The 18,825-nt window shown below is 33.5% G+C and overlaps 1 protein-coding gene across 3 annotated transcripts in view; it reads right to left on the bottom strand.

The window, feature by feature from the left end:
• LOC128996028 (band 3 anion transport protein) overlaps window positions 1–18,825 on the bottom strand; it is a 75,544-nt gene that overhangs the window by 31,067 nt on the left and 25,652 nt on the right. For all 3 annotated transcript variants that reach the window (XM_054421146.1, XM_054421147.1, XM_054421148.1), the window contains one exon: window positions 3,360–3,516. In XM_054421146.1, coding sequence (XP_054277121.1) covers window positions 3,360–3,516 — 157 coding nt within the window. The remainder of the gene's footprint in view (window positions 1–3,359; window positions 3,517–18,825) is intronic.

Below are 18,825 nucleotides of genomic sequence, written 5' to 3'. Positions count from 1 at the left end.
GCTATTATTTTTAAAAGTAGGTTTAAGTGGAGGGGATAGATTTCTTCCCCTAAAACCTCCTACATTTTATGAACGGAGTATAAGTGAACTCTAATGCTTAAGCCAACCGACTAAGTTAAGTGCCATACAACTTTATTGATAAACTAAACAAATTCATCTCATACATTTTTATCAGTCAAACTGTTGGGTGGTTTATTGCCACAATAGGATTTTCAAAAATAATTGATAACAATGAATAATTCACTACAAGGAATATTAACTTTTCACACTGCATAACTAGAGAAAATCTTAAGCCAATAGTCTTAAAAAAACAAATTGTATGTACCTACTAAAGCTATAGTTAGCTGCCAGCATCAGATTATATCATGGTTATTATCACAAGCTTACATAACAACCACCTACATAGGGTGGCTCTTCCTATCAAAGGGGTTGATTATGTTACTATTTTGATACAGATATTGGGTTTCGTATTTAGGTACAAATATAGGTACACAATGTCTTTAGATCATTTTAGAGCTCTTATTCAACAGGTTTAGGTATAGTAAAAAAGGAAAATAAAATCAAGTTTTCAAAGATGGCACAAGTAAAAAAAAGTAGGCCTATAGTTGTAAAAACTGTCTTCATTGTAAAATTATTCTCAAAAATAAAAGACTTCTATTAAAAATACATACAGTAGGCCTATAAAAAAATTTTGTCAGCACTAGAATTTTTGTACAACTTTGTATTTTAAATGGAGTTATCATTAACATCATGTTAAATTAGTTATGACCGATGCCAGACAAGCCTTAATCTAATGATTTTGGTCTCAATCTTTTTTTCATTTTTGGCAAAATATCTGTGAGTAGATTCAGGGTATCAATAACCACGGACTGGGAAGAATAATGGAGACCTATTAGTTATTGGAGAGTGGTATTGACTTTCTGGAAGAGCTCATTTACAAATATCAATCAAAAATATCTGCAAGGGACATCTAGATTCAAACTAACAATATACCACTCTGAAAGTAAAAGGAAGAAATGTTTATGTAATACTAAAAATATTGCTACAAGATGAGCATTGAGGATATTTTTTATAACAAAAGTATATTTTTTAATGGTTGGTTTATTTACAGAATGATATTTATTTACAGACGATGACGCCATTGTAATTTCTTGACGAAACTGCAAATCAAGAATATTGTTATTTAATTCAATTTGATTATAATTTTTTTTAATATGGGCAGGTAAAGGTCAGTTATGGGCATCAACATATTTCCTTGTTAGGATTTTAGTAAAATGCATTTCTTAAGGAATTTGATTAGCATTCTTTTTTTATGAGCCGGTAAAGGGTAAAGTTATGGGCAACAACATATTTCCTTGTTAGGATTTTAGTAAAATGCATTTCTTAAGGAATTTGATTAATATTGTTTTTTTATGAACCGGTAAAGGGTAAAGTTATGGACATCAATATATTTCCTTTTAAGGTTTTTAGTAAAATGCAATTCTTAAGGGTGATGTTTTCAGTCTGCATTAAAAGTTAACATGTTTCTTATCGGCTTTAACATCCCACTCCAATGGAACAAATCACGTTAAAAAGAAAAATGGTATAAAGCCGCGTTTACACCAAAGTTGACAACCAAAAGTTGACAACTAAAAGTTTACAACTAAATGTTGCTCCTTACTAATTTAGAGTAACTAGTGGAAAACTTGTTGCCAAAGAACAGGCACGAAATTATCAGTACAGTTACACAGTTGTGTCAAAGGATGTCGTTGGACGAAGAAGACACAATCATTCCTAAACAGAAAATAATGTGTACTTTAGTTACGTTATTGAATCAGCAATCTGACACATACTATCTCCCATTAGCTTGTCAACTACCATTATCATGGATAAGTGATTAGAGTAATAATGATATTTAATAGGTATTTAGTAACTATGTAACTATGATATTTATAAATAGGTAAAATTTATAGGTAAAATTTCAAAAGTCTCACTAACTTTGGAATCGTAACTTTTACAGCAATCAGGCTGCAGCAATAAGGGGGGGGGGGGGGGCTGCACTATATTGTTTAGAACTATAAGGACCTCAAAGGTAGTAATTCAATCAAAAACGGTTTTTTTTTTATCCAATAAATGTGATTTTTTTATGGAGACATTTTAGTGTAAATCAAATCAGGCAAATGGAAATTCACTTAGTCTGCAGGTTTGCTGCGGCGGGGTATTTTGTTTTTTTATGGGGTTTTATGGGAAAATGACTTAAGTTACAATAACTTTTGAACCGTAATTTTACAGGAATGGGAGCGCGCGAATGGGCGCGCGAATGGGGGGGGAATGGGGGGTGGGAATGGGCGTTTTTTTGGGAATGGGCTTATACTGTTTTTTTTTTTTTTTCAGAATTTAAAGGGTGGCTACAACATACTAAATCTTTATTAAAGTCGTTTCAGCCATTTCCGAAAAAATCAAATTTTCCGTCTTATCATGAAAAAATCACCATTAAAAAACAAAATTTCAAAAAAATTCAAAAATACCTGGAAATATTATGGATTAGTACCTACATACAAATTTTAATCAAAATCAGACCACAGGCGTGGTCTTTTTAGCTCTGTACACATCCAGAGTTATTAGGCCTAATTAAGATATTTAAATAGAAAGATAGCTAACATTTACCCTATTATAATAATTAAAATAATTCAATAATACACATTTACAATATGTGTACTATATGGGAGGGGGGATGGTTCTCCGCTAGTTTTCTACAAGTTGCTTGCGCAAAACGTGTAGCAACTAGTCTTCAACTTTTTGTTGTCAACTTTCTTTGATCTTACCGACTCTCTGCGGGAAACCAAAATTAAGTGGAAAACTTGTTGCTCCACTAGTTGACGACAGAAAAAGTCGCTGCATTTTGTAGAAAAAGCAACAAGTTTCCGAAACTAGTCGAAAACCTGGTTGTCAACTTTGGTGTAACTTGTGTGTATTTTGGGCTATAATTTTCTTGGCTTGGCCAACACTTGAATTCGGATGATCATGGCCATAAAATTTTAACCAAAATCAACTCAGAAGTGTAGTGTATGCTTTGACATGAAGGAGTTATTGCTGTAATTTACCAAGTATATATTTCACTTATGAAACTCTTATATTTTTTAACTCTCACTGTGTGCATATTTTCTTTCTAGTAAAATTGTGTTTTGTGTTTCCTGTATAGCGTATTAAAAACGGAGGATTGGTCATTTCATGACAACTCTTCCTTGTTCATACGACATGAATTTGTCAGTACAGATAGTGTCGAAAACTTTGATTATAGTGACGTATGTATTCAACATTCAAGCTATGCTATGAAATAACTGAAACACGGAAAGAACCGTCTTAGATTCGTCACTCACAGCTGTAGTCTTGCTCATCAAACTTGCGCAAGTCGGGCAGCGACTCCGGGTCGTTGGAGATGCTCGCCAAGTTGAAGCGCTCGTTGTCGGACATAGCAAAAACTTTCTCCATCTCCTTGTCCAGATCAGTCTCTGTTGCTGCCCCATCGCGATCACCCTGGAAAACAAAGGAAACTGGTCAGTTACAGTAGCTATAGCTTATGGATTGGGAGCAGAGTGGTTTTGTTAGCTCTCTTAAAAATCCGGCCGCTAGTTCTGTCCTGAGAAAAGTTAATAGTGTTTTGATGATTTATAACTCTGCTTAGCTGTCCTTGGCTATTTGAATTTTAATTAACAAATGGTGCTGGCTAAGGAAACAGCTGATCTTAGTCAGTGACAAAGCTATCACCTCATCCGTTGAACACTCATCGTCCAGTCATCTTCATTACAGTACGATACAAGAAATCTATTCTAAAACTAAGAGATGGAACAAGTTATAATAAATTACAAATAAATGTCATCAAATGCAGCCGCAAACCAGAGAAAACTCATCAGTTATGGTAACAAAACAACAAGGTTGAGGTCAAATACAGGTTACCAAACAGACAAAACTAGTGACATGACCAAATAAGCTGTCAAAAGAACGAAGTATACAAAACAGGACATTTAAAGCTACACAAGACAGAGACAGGGTCAGTTATAGTCACAAAACCGACAAAAATGGTCAGTAATAGTCACATAACAGACAAAAATGGTCAGTAATAGTCACATAACAGACAAAAATGGTCAGTTATAGTCTCATAACAGACAAAAATTGCCAGTTATAGTCACATAACAGAAAAAGTTGTCAATTATAGTCACATAACAGACAAATATGATCAGTTATAGTCACATAACAGACAAAAATTGTCAGTTATAGTCACATAACAGACAAAAAATGTCAGTTACAGTCACATAACAGACAAAAATGGTCAGTTACAGTCACATAACAGACAACAATGGTCAGATATAGTCACATAACAGGAAAAAAATTAGTCAGTTGATACTACACCACACAGTAAGTATTTAATGTTCATCATACAACAGATACAACAGATACAATAGATCAGTTACAGTCCTAATGCAATAAATGTTCAATTACAAGTATAAAATACCAAAACTGGATGATTTCAGGTGTAATAATGATAATTTATTTATATGGTTAAATGTACACATAACTGAGAAAAACAATCATATTCAACATGGCCAAAGATTAATAAAAACATCAAAAACCTATCTCTTGAAGAAATTAAAATAAAGTAAACAGTACCGTATCAGCAATCTGACACATACTTTCTCCCATTAGCTTGTGACAACCCTTATCATAAACAAGCAGTAGAGGTAACTATGATATTTATGGGTAAAATCACAAAAGTTGCAATATCTTTTGAACTAACATTTTTACAGTGGAGGGGGGTTAACAATTTTTCGTAGAGTTACATGGATTATAACATAACAAATTTTCATAAAAATTGGTCAAGTCAATTTTTAAATAAGATTTTCCATTATTTTATGGGTTTTTATGGGAAAATCACATAAGTTGCAATTACCTTTTGAACCGTAATATTTACAGCAATAGGGATTGTACAGTTTTGTTTATAATTAAAAGAGCTATACTAAGCTAAACATATTAATAATTGATATCGTATGTGTTGTATTGTAATAAGTTTTTAAGGAAAAAATCACCATAAAAAAAATTTAAATGCCTTGATATACCATAGATAGATCAGTACTAACACACCTAATGTCATCAAAATCTGACCACAGGTGTAATCTGTAGCTCTCTCTGTACACATCCACACACTTACTCACATATCCACATAGCCTACAGACATCACTTCGATAACAGCTTTTTGGATCCAAGAGGACCCAAAATGGATAACTCCACTTAAAACTCAATCTAAAAAAAAAATTTGACGAAAAAATACTTTCTTGATGTACTTATGTATAGGGGAAGAGAGAAAAAATGTATAAGCATGGACAAACAATGAATTAACAGATGCATATACCACAGATGCATATCAAGTACAAAACTAATCAATCATAGATAGAGATATGAAAGGTGCAAAACTTAATCACCCTGTATACAAAACGACTATTCTTAATGCTATTGAGAAAACAACAACAACAAAAATGTGGATTATAATTACACCAAGAGAAATAACATTTCCTTCTGCGTAAAAGGAAACATAGATAGGCCTATATGTAAAAATAAATCGCTTACGAAATTATTTAAAGTCCACCAAGAACCTCGAAACAAAGACATGCCTATCACAAACTGTCATGAGTTAAACTGAGGTTATTATCAGACTTGAATCACATTGCAACATAAAACACTTATCTAACAATAAATACCTCACACTGTCATCCTGAAATAGAATTTTGTCACACTATTTATAGGCAAAAAAATATAAAAAGAGGAAATTGTCAAATATTCCTTTTAAATAAAAATTATTTGTTAGCATGACCAATGCTTGATTTCCATCATGTACTTTTGAATCATGAAAAATATTATATTGGAAATCAGTGACTTTTTTGTCCTAGGATGCTAGGGCCTCTAGCTTGGACTTCGTATCTCATATTAGATCAGGCTAGACCTAGGGGTTGTGGCATCATCACTTAGATCAAATACATTGGTGATTTGGCGGGATTTAAACCCGACACCTCAAGGACCGAAGTCCCGCGCTTTACCATTAGACCATCATGCTCGTGACTAACTGTCTTAGTAATGAATTTAGAAAACCATAATAACATGAAGAATTGCCTATTTATAAAACTAAAAAAATAAAAAATTCTGGGAGTTTATTTAATGAACTAGCGTTAGTTAAAAGACTTTTTAATACAAAGTTATTTTCTTTTCTCATCAGTGTTACTATTTTTGGAACAGCACAAGTATCAAAGGTCATCCATCCATAAAAATGAGAAGTTCAAAGGGTATAAAGGTAAATGTCAAACGTCTAGCATCACAAGTGAAGATTTTTTTTAGTTTTGTCAGTTTTAACTTCCTAAATCTTGTTTGTATACAAAAATATTACTCCACTTTTTTATCAGGAATCGCTAATTCAATCTTTGGAGCTTTTCTATCTATTAAGAATACATCCAAGCCTCATTTGTCTTGTTCTTCAATAAATTGTTTTTTTCAAGCAGCACTACCTTACAGTTATTTTTCAACAAATGAGAATGTGAAAAATTATATAAACAACAAGACGAAGTTATACAATAATTAGTGATCCCTTTTGACATTAACAAAAGCTTATAACAAAAATTACTGTACGTCCGTTATTCAAATTAGTTTTATTTCAAAACGTTTTAACGTAAATAAGGTCAGTAAGATGTAGTTCGCATAAAACCAAATCGCATTCTAGTTTTTAAGTAGGACAAACAGATTAAAAGATGGAGTACCTATAGACAAAGTCCCAATCTGTATAAGCAAGTTCTGTTGTGTGTGTCTAACGTAGGTAATAAAGGCAGGTCAACCAGGCGTAAAGTCACACTAGATAAGTTACATGGAAGCATAACTGTGCCTACACAACACACTCCTTACTACTTGCGTTACATAGTTCACACATCGTGGCATAATACATTAAAATGTCTTTTATACTTACCTACGACAGTTTTGTTTTTGGTTTAACTAGCCGTCTCAGTTCAGTTCTTAGAATTTAAAATATTCACTTAACAGCATTGTGTTACATACTTAACAGCATTTTTGTTTTACTTTACAACACGAGTAACAGACCAATGGGGTTCATGGATTGAGAAAAAAGAAGTAAAATTGTAATACTTCAAACGTCAACTTATCAGCTGCTAAGACAATTTTAATTGATTACACAAGCAGGTCTGGTGGTTTGTATTAACAGCTAAAAGCTGTTGGTTTGTATTAAAAGTTTTGTATCGAACAACTCAAAGAATTTAATCTAGTTGCCACCAGGAAGCTCTCAAGTGAAATCCGCATTCGAACTTCTCGCTTGGTTTACCCACTACCTACCTCCTCTCCCAAAGTTCTCGATCAAACTAGTAGACTAAAGTTCTGACCAAACTCATCGCCCAAAGTTTGCTAAAAAAACTCTTTGTCCTACGTACTCGACATGAGATCTCAACACACGAGTTTCCTCAACGATTACGTGGACTTCTGGTTTTCAACCAAACTCCTAGCCCGAAGTTCTCCACCATAAGAAAATCTCCCGAAACTTATTACCGAAAGTTAATTTCCCAACTTATGGTCTGAAATGCTTCAAGCAAATGATCAGACGAAGTTCTGTACTAAACGTATCGCCCAAAGTGTTCCACCAAAACTAAATCATACTAGGTGTGCAATACGGTTGTATGCTTGCAATATTGAGCGGAGCTAGCATATTAATCCAATACTTTTCTAAAGTCAATTTTACATCTGTTCCTCGCAAATGAGATTAAATACTTGCAGATCAAATGTCAATGGTATATTTGGTTCACTTAAATGGAATGTCTATTTGCAGTATTCTAAGTCAATTATAAGTCTGATTCACGCAAATGAATTGTCTACTTGCAGGAACCAAAGTTTATGTTTCATCTGGTTCTCATATATTAAATGTCTAATTACAGTATCCAATGCCAATGATACATTTGTTTCGGATAAATAAAATGCCTATTTGCATTATCCTAAGTCAATGGTACGCCATTGACGGTTTACATAAATGGAATGTCTATTTGCAGTATTCCAAGTTAATGATACGAATTATTTACTTGCGGTATCCAAATTCAATGATACGTCGGGTTCACGTAAACGAATTGTCTACTTGGAGTATCCAAACTCAATGGTGCATTTGGTTCATGTAAATTAATTGTCTACTTGCAGGATCCAAAGCAGTGGTTCATTTTATTCACATAAATGGAGTGTCTATTTAATGGTGCATCAGCCTTATTCCACCGACCATAATTATTGGTATTTCATTTTGTAGTAAATTATACTCAATGATATTAATCCGATTGTTCTTCCCTTTTTCTCTGTACGGTATTTGTAATATGCTATTTAGATGATTCTTTGACTAACATATGTTGCGACTCTTGTTTACCTTTTTATTGTTATCTCGCAAATAATGACATGGCAACCAATTAACCCATAAGGCCGATGTTAAATTTCCAAAAGTTTGAATTCACGTAGAGAAAAGCCCTGTGGTCCGATTTGTACCATTTCAGATGTATACCTTTCCATGGTCGGTTACTATGATTGTGCTAAATTTGGTGCAGACCGCTTCAACCGTTCAGGAGGAGTATTTGTAAAACCAAAGCAGGAGTGTAGTATAAGAGCTTCGCTCGCTTTGCTTCGCTCCGCTCAATAAAGTTCTTAAATCATATATAACCAATTCATCACAGAATATTTTGTCAGAACTTCTCGCCCGCAGTTAATACTGGCACTGGTAGGATTAGGGTAAAAAATTGACCTCGAATGAATTATTCGTATGAGTTTCTAACTCTGTTATTACCAAGCCATCCAATAGCAGACGCGGTCGGATCGAGGTTTAAGTGCGGATAGATGCAGTTTAGGATGTGATCACTGATCAATACCATACTTCTATAATAATTCATTTCAAAGAATATCAGCCTAAAAGCACACAGTAACAATAACCTTCTGTTTAAAAAAATTTCTAAAGTTTCCCCAAATGTTGTAGTTGAAAACAAATGGCGACTTTTAATTCACAGCAAAGTAAAACGGTTGACGATTCAACAGAGTGAAAGCAATCAGTGTCAGTTTGTTATATTTATGTTTTAGATATAGCACAGTATTTACCATATCAAATTACAGAGTAGAGTTGCGAATGAGGAAAACGTGGCTGAACCCCCGAGGTAATAATGGATGCGAAAGTATTTAATCAGCAGAGAGGTGCAGAAAGCTCTCTTAGGATATAAGGCGCCGATGTTGTATAACACTACGGGCCACGAAAACACCTTCCCCTCCCCGGACTACCCCTAGGAACAACCACGGGCTAATGGACAAAGGCTGTGCTAGATTAAAGTCAAGTAATTAGGACGAAAATAGCACCAGACAATTACTCTACCAGACAAAATTGAGTGATCGTCATCGCTGATGGTTTAAAAAGACTATTTGAGATTCTCAACGTTAATTTACTTCATGGTCAAAAGAAAAAAAAGTGTTAAAAGATATTTTAACTTATTTTAAAAACATAATAGTATATTTCGTCACTAGGAGCGAAATTGGTTCTTTTTGGTACCGGTACGCAATCGCCGTGCTTGAAAATACAGTACCAAAAAGACACTTTCGCTCAGTGTGATGAACAACTATTTTCATCATACTGTTGAAATAACCTTCTATCGTTACAAAATTAGACCACATAATTTGAGGTTAAAGACGTCAGCAATGTTAAAAATTCTGTTGTTTAGAAACAAAACTTAAAATATCGTGTGATTAGCAGTATTTATAAAGCGTGTTTCAAATGGTAAACAGCACTTATAATGTGCCATAAGTATATATGTACAGTTCAGCCGTCTATCTGTGCGCGCGAACCCTTCGCTACTATCCTTGCAGAAAACCTACGGTAGGGGCGACTGAGGGCATTGTTCGCTCATTTCCACCAACCCAACAGTAATTCACAACTGATTTTGCACTCGAACTTCATTCATATTCACCTTTAATATGCACTTTAGAAGTGCTTTGGTACCTCATAAAGATATTTAAATTTTATTATAATTGTGCTTTCTTGCTATTCCATGTTTGTATAGCTAAAGGCCAAGTTAATAAGAATAACAAAAGATTTTTTATAAATGATTTAATAAGCTAAGTTAAAATGTACATATATACAAAATAAAAATAAAATACTATATACAACGTGTTGGTTACAGCATTATTCAAAGAGAACTATGAAATATAATAAGCTAAATCGTAGTCTACAAAAAAAGAAAATATGAAAATACAAAAAGAAATACTATTATACAACGCGTAATTTATTATTCAAAAGAATAACCAAATATTTTAAAAGCTAAATTATATACATTATACAAAATAAGATAATATAAACAAAAAGGAAATACTATACACAACACGTAGTTATTATCGAAAGAGAATGATAAAGTATTTAGAAAGCTAATTTAATTATAATGTACACCAAACAAAAGTAGAAAATATGAAATAATAACAAATATATATATACTACATACAAAAAAAATGTAAATTTTAAATTCCCATGTTATTCTTATGGAGATTAAGTAAACTGTTGTAGTTTGCTTGTTTATGAACATATTTTGATCAAATTTGGAAAATGTTTTTATTTCTTACTAACTATTAACATTTTCCAAAAAAAAAAAAAAAAACAATTTTACCCTCCCTAATGCAGCAAACCTAAGTACCTGTTAAATTAATTCTATTTAAATAGGAAATAAATGTTAAATTTTTAAGTAGACATTTTATTGTAGGCCTAAATCTAATCAGACATACGGAAATCCGCTTAGTCTGCAGGTTTGCTGTGGCGGGGGTATTTTCAACATTAAGGTAATATCCTTATTGACATCGTTGAAACTAACAATTTAGTAAATAATATATGCAATGTGAATATTTTACCGTTTATTGTTGCTGTAAAACCGCATAATATGTCCGATTGGAATGTGACAAAAACAGAAATGATTGCTATGTCACTGTTAATAATATAGGATAATGACCTCGTATTTCCTTAGTAAAATTTACATAATTCAAAATTGTACTAGGTCGTACACGGAAGCGTCACTAATAGGATTACACCTGCAGGCCAGTTTGGGCTGCCTCAACTTCCCGTTGCCGTTTTGGGGTAGCCAATGTTTTTAGAAAAGAGCCCCCTCCCACCCTCCCGCCATGCAACCTGACCACCGGCCCCCGCGCGCACAGATAGACGGCTGAACTTGTATATATCTACTGCCATAAACAAATATTGAGATTAGCGAACCAAAAGATTTACAATTGTTTATGTTTTTTGTGTTCTCTATTTGAAGCTACCCGAAAACGGTGATTTTTCGGACGATCAGACAACTAATAAAAACGGCTGCTTTGCGGACAGTATGATAAAAATTTTCCCCCTGGATTTTACTGTGTTTTTGAAAAGTTTGGTACAGTTTAACATGTCATAATATGTTTCCTCTGACGTTTCCGAAAGATTAGCTCTTCGGGAGAAGGGCGTATTTTCATCATGCATGGGATTACTAAATTCATTTAAAGTTTAAAAATAGAAATACCGATCACAGTAAATGGTGTTATATGCTAAACGGTGACGATTGAGATGCTATGAAATATTTGTCCATGATTATAAGACTAAAAAATTGACAATGTTTGGTCGTATGACATTGCAAACAATTGGTAAGCCTTTATTCGTTCGGAAAATCTCTTTTTCACCACACTACGATGTTTTAAGCTATTTTACATACGTTAATTGGTGGTTGAAAGTTACGTTTTGATGGCCATGCCAGCTGTCGTCGTTATTTAGGAACCGAGCAGGTTGTTTTATCCCTAGGGCCGCAAAATGAGCTGCCCGCTTACTTTATTCAAAAATGAATGCATATTTAATACACAATCAGTACCAATAGCATTGTAATAGAATTTTTTATTAAAATTATTTATTGTCTATAAAATTATTTCATTACGCCAAATAATTACACAAAGTTATAACGGTTGCAATGAAAACGCCGCATATATGACACAAAGTGTTGCTGTATTTAAAAGTAAAACTGTAGAAAGGTTTTAATTATTGCTAAGTGATTTGATTTGCAAAACCACCAGAGCCTTTGCGCTCGCCACAGTGAGTGATCTCGCAGATTGATAAAACAAGACAGATGTTGTTATCAGACCGTGATACATAACACCTTCTGGCTTTCATTAGCTAAAATCTGCAACACCTTACACATTTTTCTTGCTCAACATTCGTATCAGCGTCCTTGAATTTTTAGTCACACTAAATTACTGTCACAATGAACCCGTTGTTCGTTGTTGGTGGAGATCCCTTGCCTTAAAAAACAGTTCAACACATTTTGTTACTATTTTTTTCTCGTGGAATGTGTTTACAGTAAAAATGGAAGGGTGTTAATTTTTTTACACTAAAACACTGCCAAATAATATACCTGGAAGTACAACAAATACGTCAAATAACACCTTGTAATAACATATTTACACTTATACTGTTTACTCACAAGACGGTAAATACATAAATCAGTACATAAGTAAATGGAGATCGATTTCGATTGGACACTCCAATCATCATCAGACCCAATAGGCGAATCTTTTTATATGTATTTACCATCTTGTGAGTAAAGAGTTGTCCTGAGGTCTACATTAATAGTTTGTTTATTTGCTTGTCATCTGGTTTGATATATTATTGTTTCATGTTTTCTTTAAGTTTTGGATTTTGTTATTAAATACAATGAAAGAAGTGGCTCTAACAAAATGGGTTTTAATTTAATATATTTAAGGGCACAACATGGTGGCAGCGGTAAAGACCCAATAAATTGAGTAACAGGGTGTCTAATATATATGCTGCATTACAATGTCAGACTCAGAAAACTCAGATATAACAGTAAGAAGACAAACATCTAAAATGACACAACATTCAGCAACATTGGGCTTCATTGATAAATACTCCTTTAAACCAGAAGATTGGGGCCCATGGTTAAAAAAGTTCAATAGGTACAGAAATGCTACCAATTTAGATCAAATAGATGGAGAAAAGCAAGTAAATTTCCTTATAATATCCATGGGTGATAATGCAGAAAATGTATTAATAGCAGCAGGAGTAACAGAAGAAGATGAAAAGACTTATGATAAAGTGGTGGAAAAACTTAATAAGTATTTTACACCAAGGGTGAATTTGACCTATGAGAGAGCGAAATTCAATCAACGAGTACAAAAGCAAAATGAACCGATATCCGATTTTATAACAGATGTACATCAATTAGCTTCTTCATGTGATTACAAAGACATGAAAGACAGCCTTATTAGGGATAAACTCATTGTTGGAATAACAGATTCAAAGTTATCTAAGGAACTTCAACTGATGGCTGACCTAACCTTGCATGAAACAATAAATAGATTGAAACAAAGTGAAATTATAAAGAACCAACAAATTACTGTTAACAGATCAAGAGAACAAGATTTTGCAGAAATAGACCAAGTGAAAAAACATCCGAACTTGAAACAAAACATAAGACAATATACTTCTAATTGTTTTTACTGTGGAGGACAGAGGCATCCTAAGGAGGAATGTCCTGCTCAGAATATTGAATGCTACTACTGTGGATTGCAAGGACACTTCAGCCGATGTTGTAAAAAGAGACAGAATAATAAATACAGAAACCCAACCCTGAATCAAATTCAGGAAAATACCGAGAACAGATTGGAACAGGATAATAGAAGCGAGGACGGGTATTACATTAACAGAGCTGAAGTTAAGAAAATAAGAGCGACAACAAGGAACTACAATAAACAGAATGAATTTGAAATTGATGTAAAACTTGATGGGAAATTGGAACATTTCAAGATTGACAGTGGAGCCGACGTGACGATTGTGCCTCCAAGAATGGCTAGAAACAAATTATTGACTAAATCAAACATTGTTTTAAAAACACCTGGGGGGAAGTATTTAACAGTTTTAGGTAAATTTGAAGGTGTAATTCAGTATAAGAATAAAACAACTCGTCAAACAATATATGTGATCAATGGTCAAGAGGAAGCATTGATTGGGAAACCATGCATCTCAGCCCTAGGGTTCTTAAGGGTCATCAGAGGAGTTAAAAATGACATTCAGTCAAGTGAATATTGTAGCAACCAGAATATCAACACAGACCTACAGAAGATCAAGAATAAATATCCAAGTTTATTTAATGGGATTGGTAAGATGAAGAAAGGAGCTCAACTTAAACTGAAACAAAATGCGGTACCGATGGAGTTAAAAACTCCTAGAAACATACCTATTCCATTAAGAGAAAAAGTGAAAAATGAACTTAAAAGAATGGTTGAAGCGGGAATCATTGAAGAAGTTTGCGGACCTACGGAGTGGTGTCATCCAATGGTGGTAAGACCTAAACCTAATGGCAGTGTAAGAATATGCATTGATCCTTCAGCTTTAAACAACCATTTACAGAGAGAAAATAACGTTTTTAATACTGTTGAGGACTTACTTGGATGTCTAGGGAATTCCAAATGGTATTCAAAATTAGATGCTAATTCGGGGTTTTGGCAAATACCGCTAGATGAGGGTTCCTCAAAATTGACAACATTTATAACACCATTTGGTAGATTTTGTTTTAAAAGACTTCCCTTCGGAATTTCAACAGCCCCGGAAATATTTTGTAACAGGATGAAAAGTATTATTGGAGACATCCCAGGAATTTTGTGTTATATGGATGATATTTTAATTACCGGAGAAAGTAAACCCGAGCATGACAGCAGACTAGACCGAGTGTTACAAGAATTGGAAAAAGAAGGAGTTACCTTAAATGACAAGTGTGAAATAGGAAAAACAAAGATTTCATTCTTAGGTCACATTATTTCTTCTGGTATGATTCAAGCAGATCCCAAACACTTACAAGCAATAATCGATTTCCCCACACCCAGTGATGTGGGAAGTGTTAGGAGATTTCTAGGGATGTTGAATCATGTCGGAAAATTCATAGAAAACCTTGCTGATATCGTTCAACCACTGAGGGAACTACTAAAAAAAAGATAGGGCTTTTGTTTGGGGTCCTAGTCAAGAACAATCATTTAAAACAGCCTTAAAGAGTTTACAAACAACTCCTGCCTTAATACCATTCAATTTGAAAAGGAGAACTATAATTTCGGCCGATTCATCAGCTTATGGTTTGGGTGCAACACTTTTGCAAGAACATCAAGGACATTTAAAACCTGTGGCCTACGCATCAAAGAGCTTAACACCGACTCAACAGAAATATGCACAAATTGAAAAAGAGGCTTATGCAATAGTATGGGCATGTGAACGTTTCAAAAATTTTATAACAGGATTGAAGTTTCAAATTCAAACTGATCATAAACCTCTGATTCCTCTTTTAAGTAGTAAGGGTTTGGATGAACTGCCGCTAAGAGTTCAGAGATTTAAAATGAGATTAATGAGATATTCGTACGACATATTGTGGGTACCAGGAAAACAATTAACAACTGCCGACACGTTATCAAGAGCGCCAATCAACAAAACTGAAGAGGAAGATATTGAGAAACTTGCAGAAGAAGCAGAAGCATGTGTAAGAACAGTAGTTCAATCAATCCCAGTATCATCTAATAAATTAGATGTAATAAAAAAAAATCAAAGAGAAGAATTACAGGAATTGTTAGATATTACAATTCAAGGATGGCCTAAAAATAAGAACCTATTAAATGAAAGATTAAAAGAATACTGGGATCATCAAGCAGAATTGTCGATCAATGAAGATATACTTATGAGAAATAATCAAATAGTGATTCCTCCATCCTTGAGAAAAGAAATGTTAGATAATATTCATCAAGGTCATCAAGGTATTAAAAGATGTAAAGAAAGGGCTAAAATGTCAGTATGGTGGCCCAAAATTAATCATCACATCGAACAAAAAGTAACCTATTGCCCGCAATGCATTGCTGACAGAGTGCCTCCTCGCCATCCTATGATTCCTACAGAGGTTCCTGAAAGACCCTGGCAGAAAATCGGAGTAGATTTTTGTGAATTCAACAATGATAAATACATAATTCTCATGGATTATTATTCCAAATACATCGATGTATATAAGGTATCTAACTGTTCAACGGCAATATTGATTAAATCAATGAAGACATCGTTTGAAAAGCATGGCATCCCCGAGTCAATTAGATCAGACTCAGGTGTGCAATTTCTATCAGAAGAATGGGAACTATTCAAATCAGAATACGACTTCACAGTGGAAACTAGTTCACCATACCATCATCAGTGCAATGGTCAAGCTGAAAGTGGTGTGAAAATCTTCAAAAACATATTAAAGAAGTGTAAGGATAGACATCTGGGCTTATTGGCATACAATACGACGCCAAAGGAATGTGGTTATAGCCCATCACAACTATTAATGGGACGGATTTTAAGAACAAATCTACCAGTGAATAAAGCAACTCTACTTCCAGCCACTCCAAATCACAATAGATATAGACTTAGACAAAGGGAAGAAAAGAGGAAACAGGAACAACAGTTCAATAAAAGACATAGAGTGACCCAGGTCAAGGATTACCCAGAAAACGCTAAAGTTTGGGTATCGGACCGAAGAGAAGAAGGGGTAATCAAGGAGAAGTTAGAGAACAGGAAATATAACGTTGAAACAAAAAAGGGAGGAAGATATATCAGGAATGTAAAATTCTTATTCCCTATGTTCTCCTCTGGAGAAAGAGAAAATCCTGATAAAGAAAACCCCCATACTCAGACACTTCCTCCAAGACAGACACATACACCAAGATCCAACCTACATAATCATTCTTCAACCATACACAGACCTACCAGAATTGTTAAACCTGCCAAGAGGTTCATAGAAGAACTTTAAGAGGGAGATGTCCTGAGGTCTACATTAATAGTTTGTTTATTTGCTTGTCATCTGGTTTGATATATTATTGTTTCATGTTTACTTTAAGTTTTGGATTTTGTTATTAAATACAATGAAAGAAGTGGCTCTAACAAAATGGGTTTTAATTTAATATATTTAAGGGCACAACAAGAGTATAAGGGTAAATGTATTATTACAAGTGTTATTTGACGTAATGTTTACTTTGAGGTAATTTAATAACACGTACGATGCTGTTCAAGTAGTAATTTAAATAATATATAACATGTTTATTCAGTCTATAGTACTGAATTTTATTCTGAAAAGGTAAATATGGGTATCCACGCTGGTTTTGGGGCATTCGTTTGCCATAATAACCTAGTGTAAATTTAAATGATTTAAACTCCTACAAATAAATAACTGTTATCAATTGAACAATTGTTATCAATTATCAATTTACAACACTTTGCCAAATAACATTTATTGCTGTCCTGCTCTATGACATAGTAAATCAGTTATAAATTAACACTCGACTGATTACAGATACACATTTACTGTACATCAACTCTGACACCCAAGCAATCAATTGATTAAACTCACTGTCAGGTAATACGCATAAACCGGTGCAAAGTTATTCTGATACAACTATATTGAAGAAAAGATAGTAAAACTGCGTTCGTTATTTAATAGTTAAATTTACGTTCTTAGTACCACGCAATCAATCGATTATACCTAGCATTACGATACCGCTATTGATGCAGTTTGCTGGTCCTTGCTACACTCAACAGTTGAAATAAACCTCGAAATATGTTGTTATTTTATTTTTGTCTTAAGGGGGTCAGTGCGCCCTATCCTTATCCATGTTAACATATGTTCCTTTTTTTAAAAACTATTAAAGACAGCTGACTCCTTTTTTACATTTGAAAGATCTAGTCTTATTGCACATGTGGAATGTATAAAATATAACTTTTTGAGTTTTTTTTTAAATTTTATATGATTTAAAAAAAAAAAAAGAATATTTAAAAAGATTCAAATAAAAATTGTGGCTCTGTAATACCCAAGGTTAACCTTTTGAGTATTCATATTTAAAGGGAATTAAAGAATTTAGTCAGCTGTTTCAACTAAAAAAGTTAGTTCTATGACATGGAAAAGCATTAAAAAGTTATAAGATTTACCAACAGGGTGCAGCACTATATTTTTTTGCATTTATGAAAACAGCTAATTTGAACTAAGCAGCAACAAAAAACTGTGATTCGCAATGAGAACTGTCAAAGTAGGACTGTTTACAGTTATGTTTATGTTTTTCATTTCATGAATAATTTGTGATATTTTGCGAATTGTTGATAATTTATTTTTCTCTATTGTTTAGGTGAAGTGGTAGAACATTATGGCTATGGTAGATATGTAATACTATAGAATACTGTAAATTTAAAAAAGCAAATGTTATCAAACTATGTCCTTCCTTATTGCAAACGCAAAGCTTGAGTATAACTGCAATAAGCATTTTATACTGATATTCCAACCCCGTACGAAGGACGGGTACTCTGCTAGTATATTTATAAAATTAGTATTGTTGGTAATTACGACGTTTTTATTAATTCCAGTTATGTATCTATGCAATATTTATAAGCCCAAAAAATATCAAATTGATATCTTTAGCGGTTATCGAGAAAAAAGAACATATATGTGCTAAAAAAATTTACTTTCGGAAATCACAAAAAACGGGAGGCACTGTCCCAGTCGAAAAACAGCTGACAAACTCCTAGGAAAGAATTTTTATATTATTTTTAGGGTCAATAATCTACTTATTGTTGTATATCGTTGGAAACGGGAAAATTAATGCTACAAAATGGTAATATAAAATAATTTTAAAAAAACTGTTTTTTTTGTTTACCACAAAAATACTGAATTTTAGTAAGATGATTAATTTTTCTTTTCTTTTGTCAATATTAATTAA

This window comes from Macrosteles quadrilineatus, unplaced genomic scaffold (assembly GCF_028750875.1).
Source record: "Macrosteles quadrilineatus isolate MER2022 unplaced genomic scaffold, UCM_ALF_1.0 Scaffold_5__1_contigs__length_97177068, whole genome shotgun sequence".
Lineage (NCBI taxonomy): Eukaryota > Metazoa > Arthropoda > Insecta > Hemiptera > Cicadellidae > Macrosteles > Macrosteles quadrilineatus.
The sequence above is the reverse complement of the archived record's forward strand: the minus strand, read 5'-3'. Positions and strand labels throughout refer to the sequence as shown.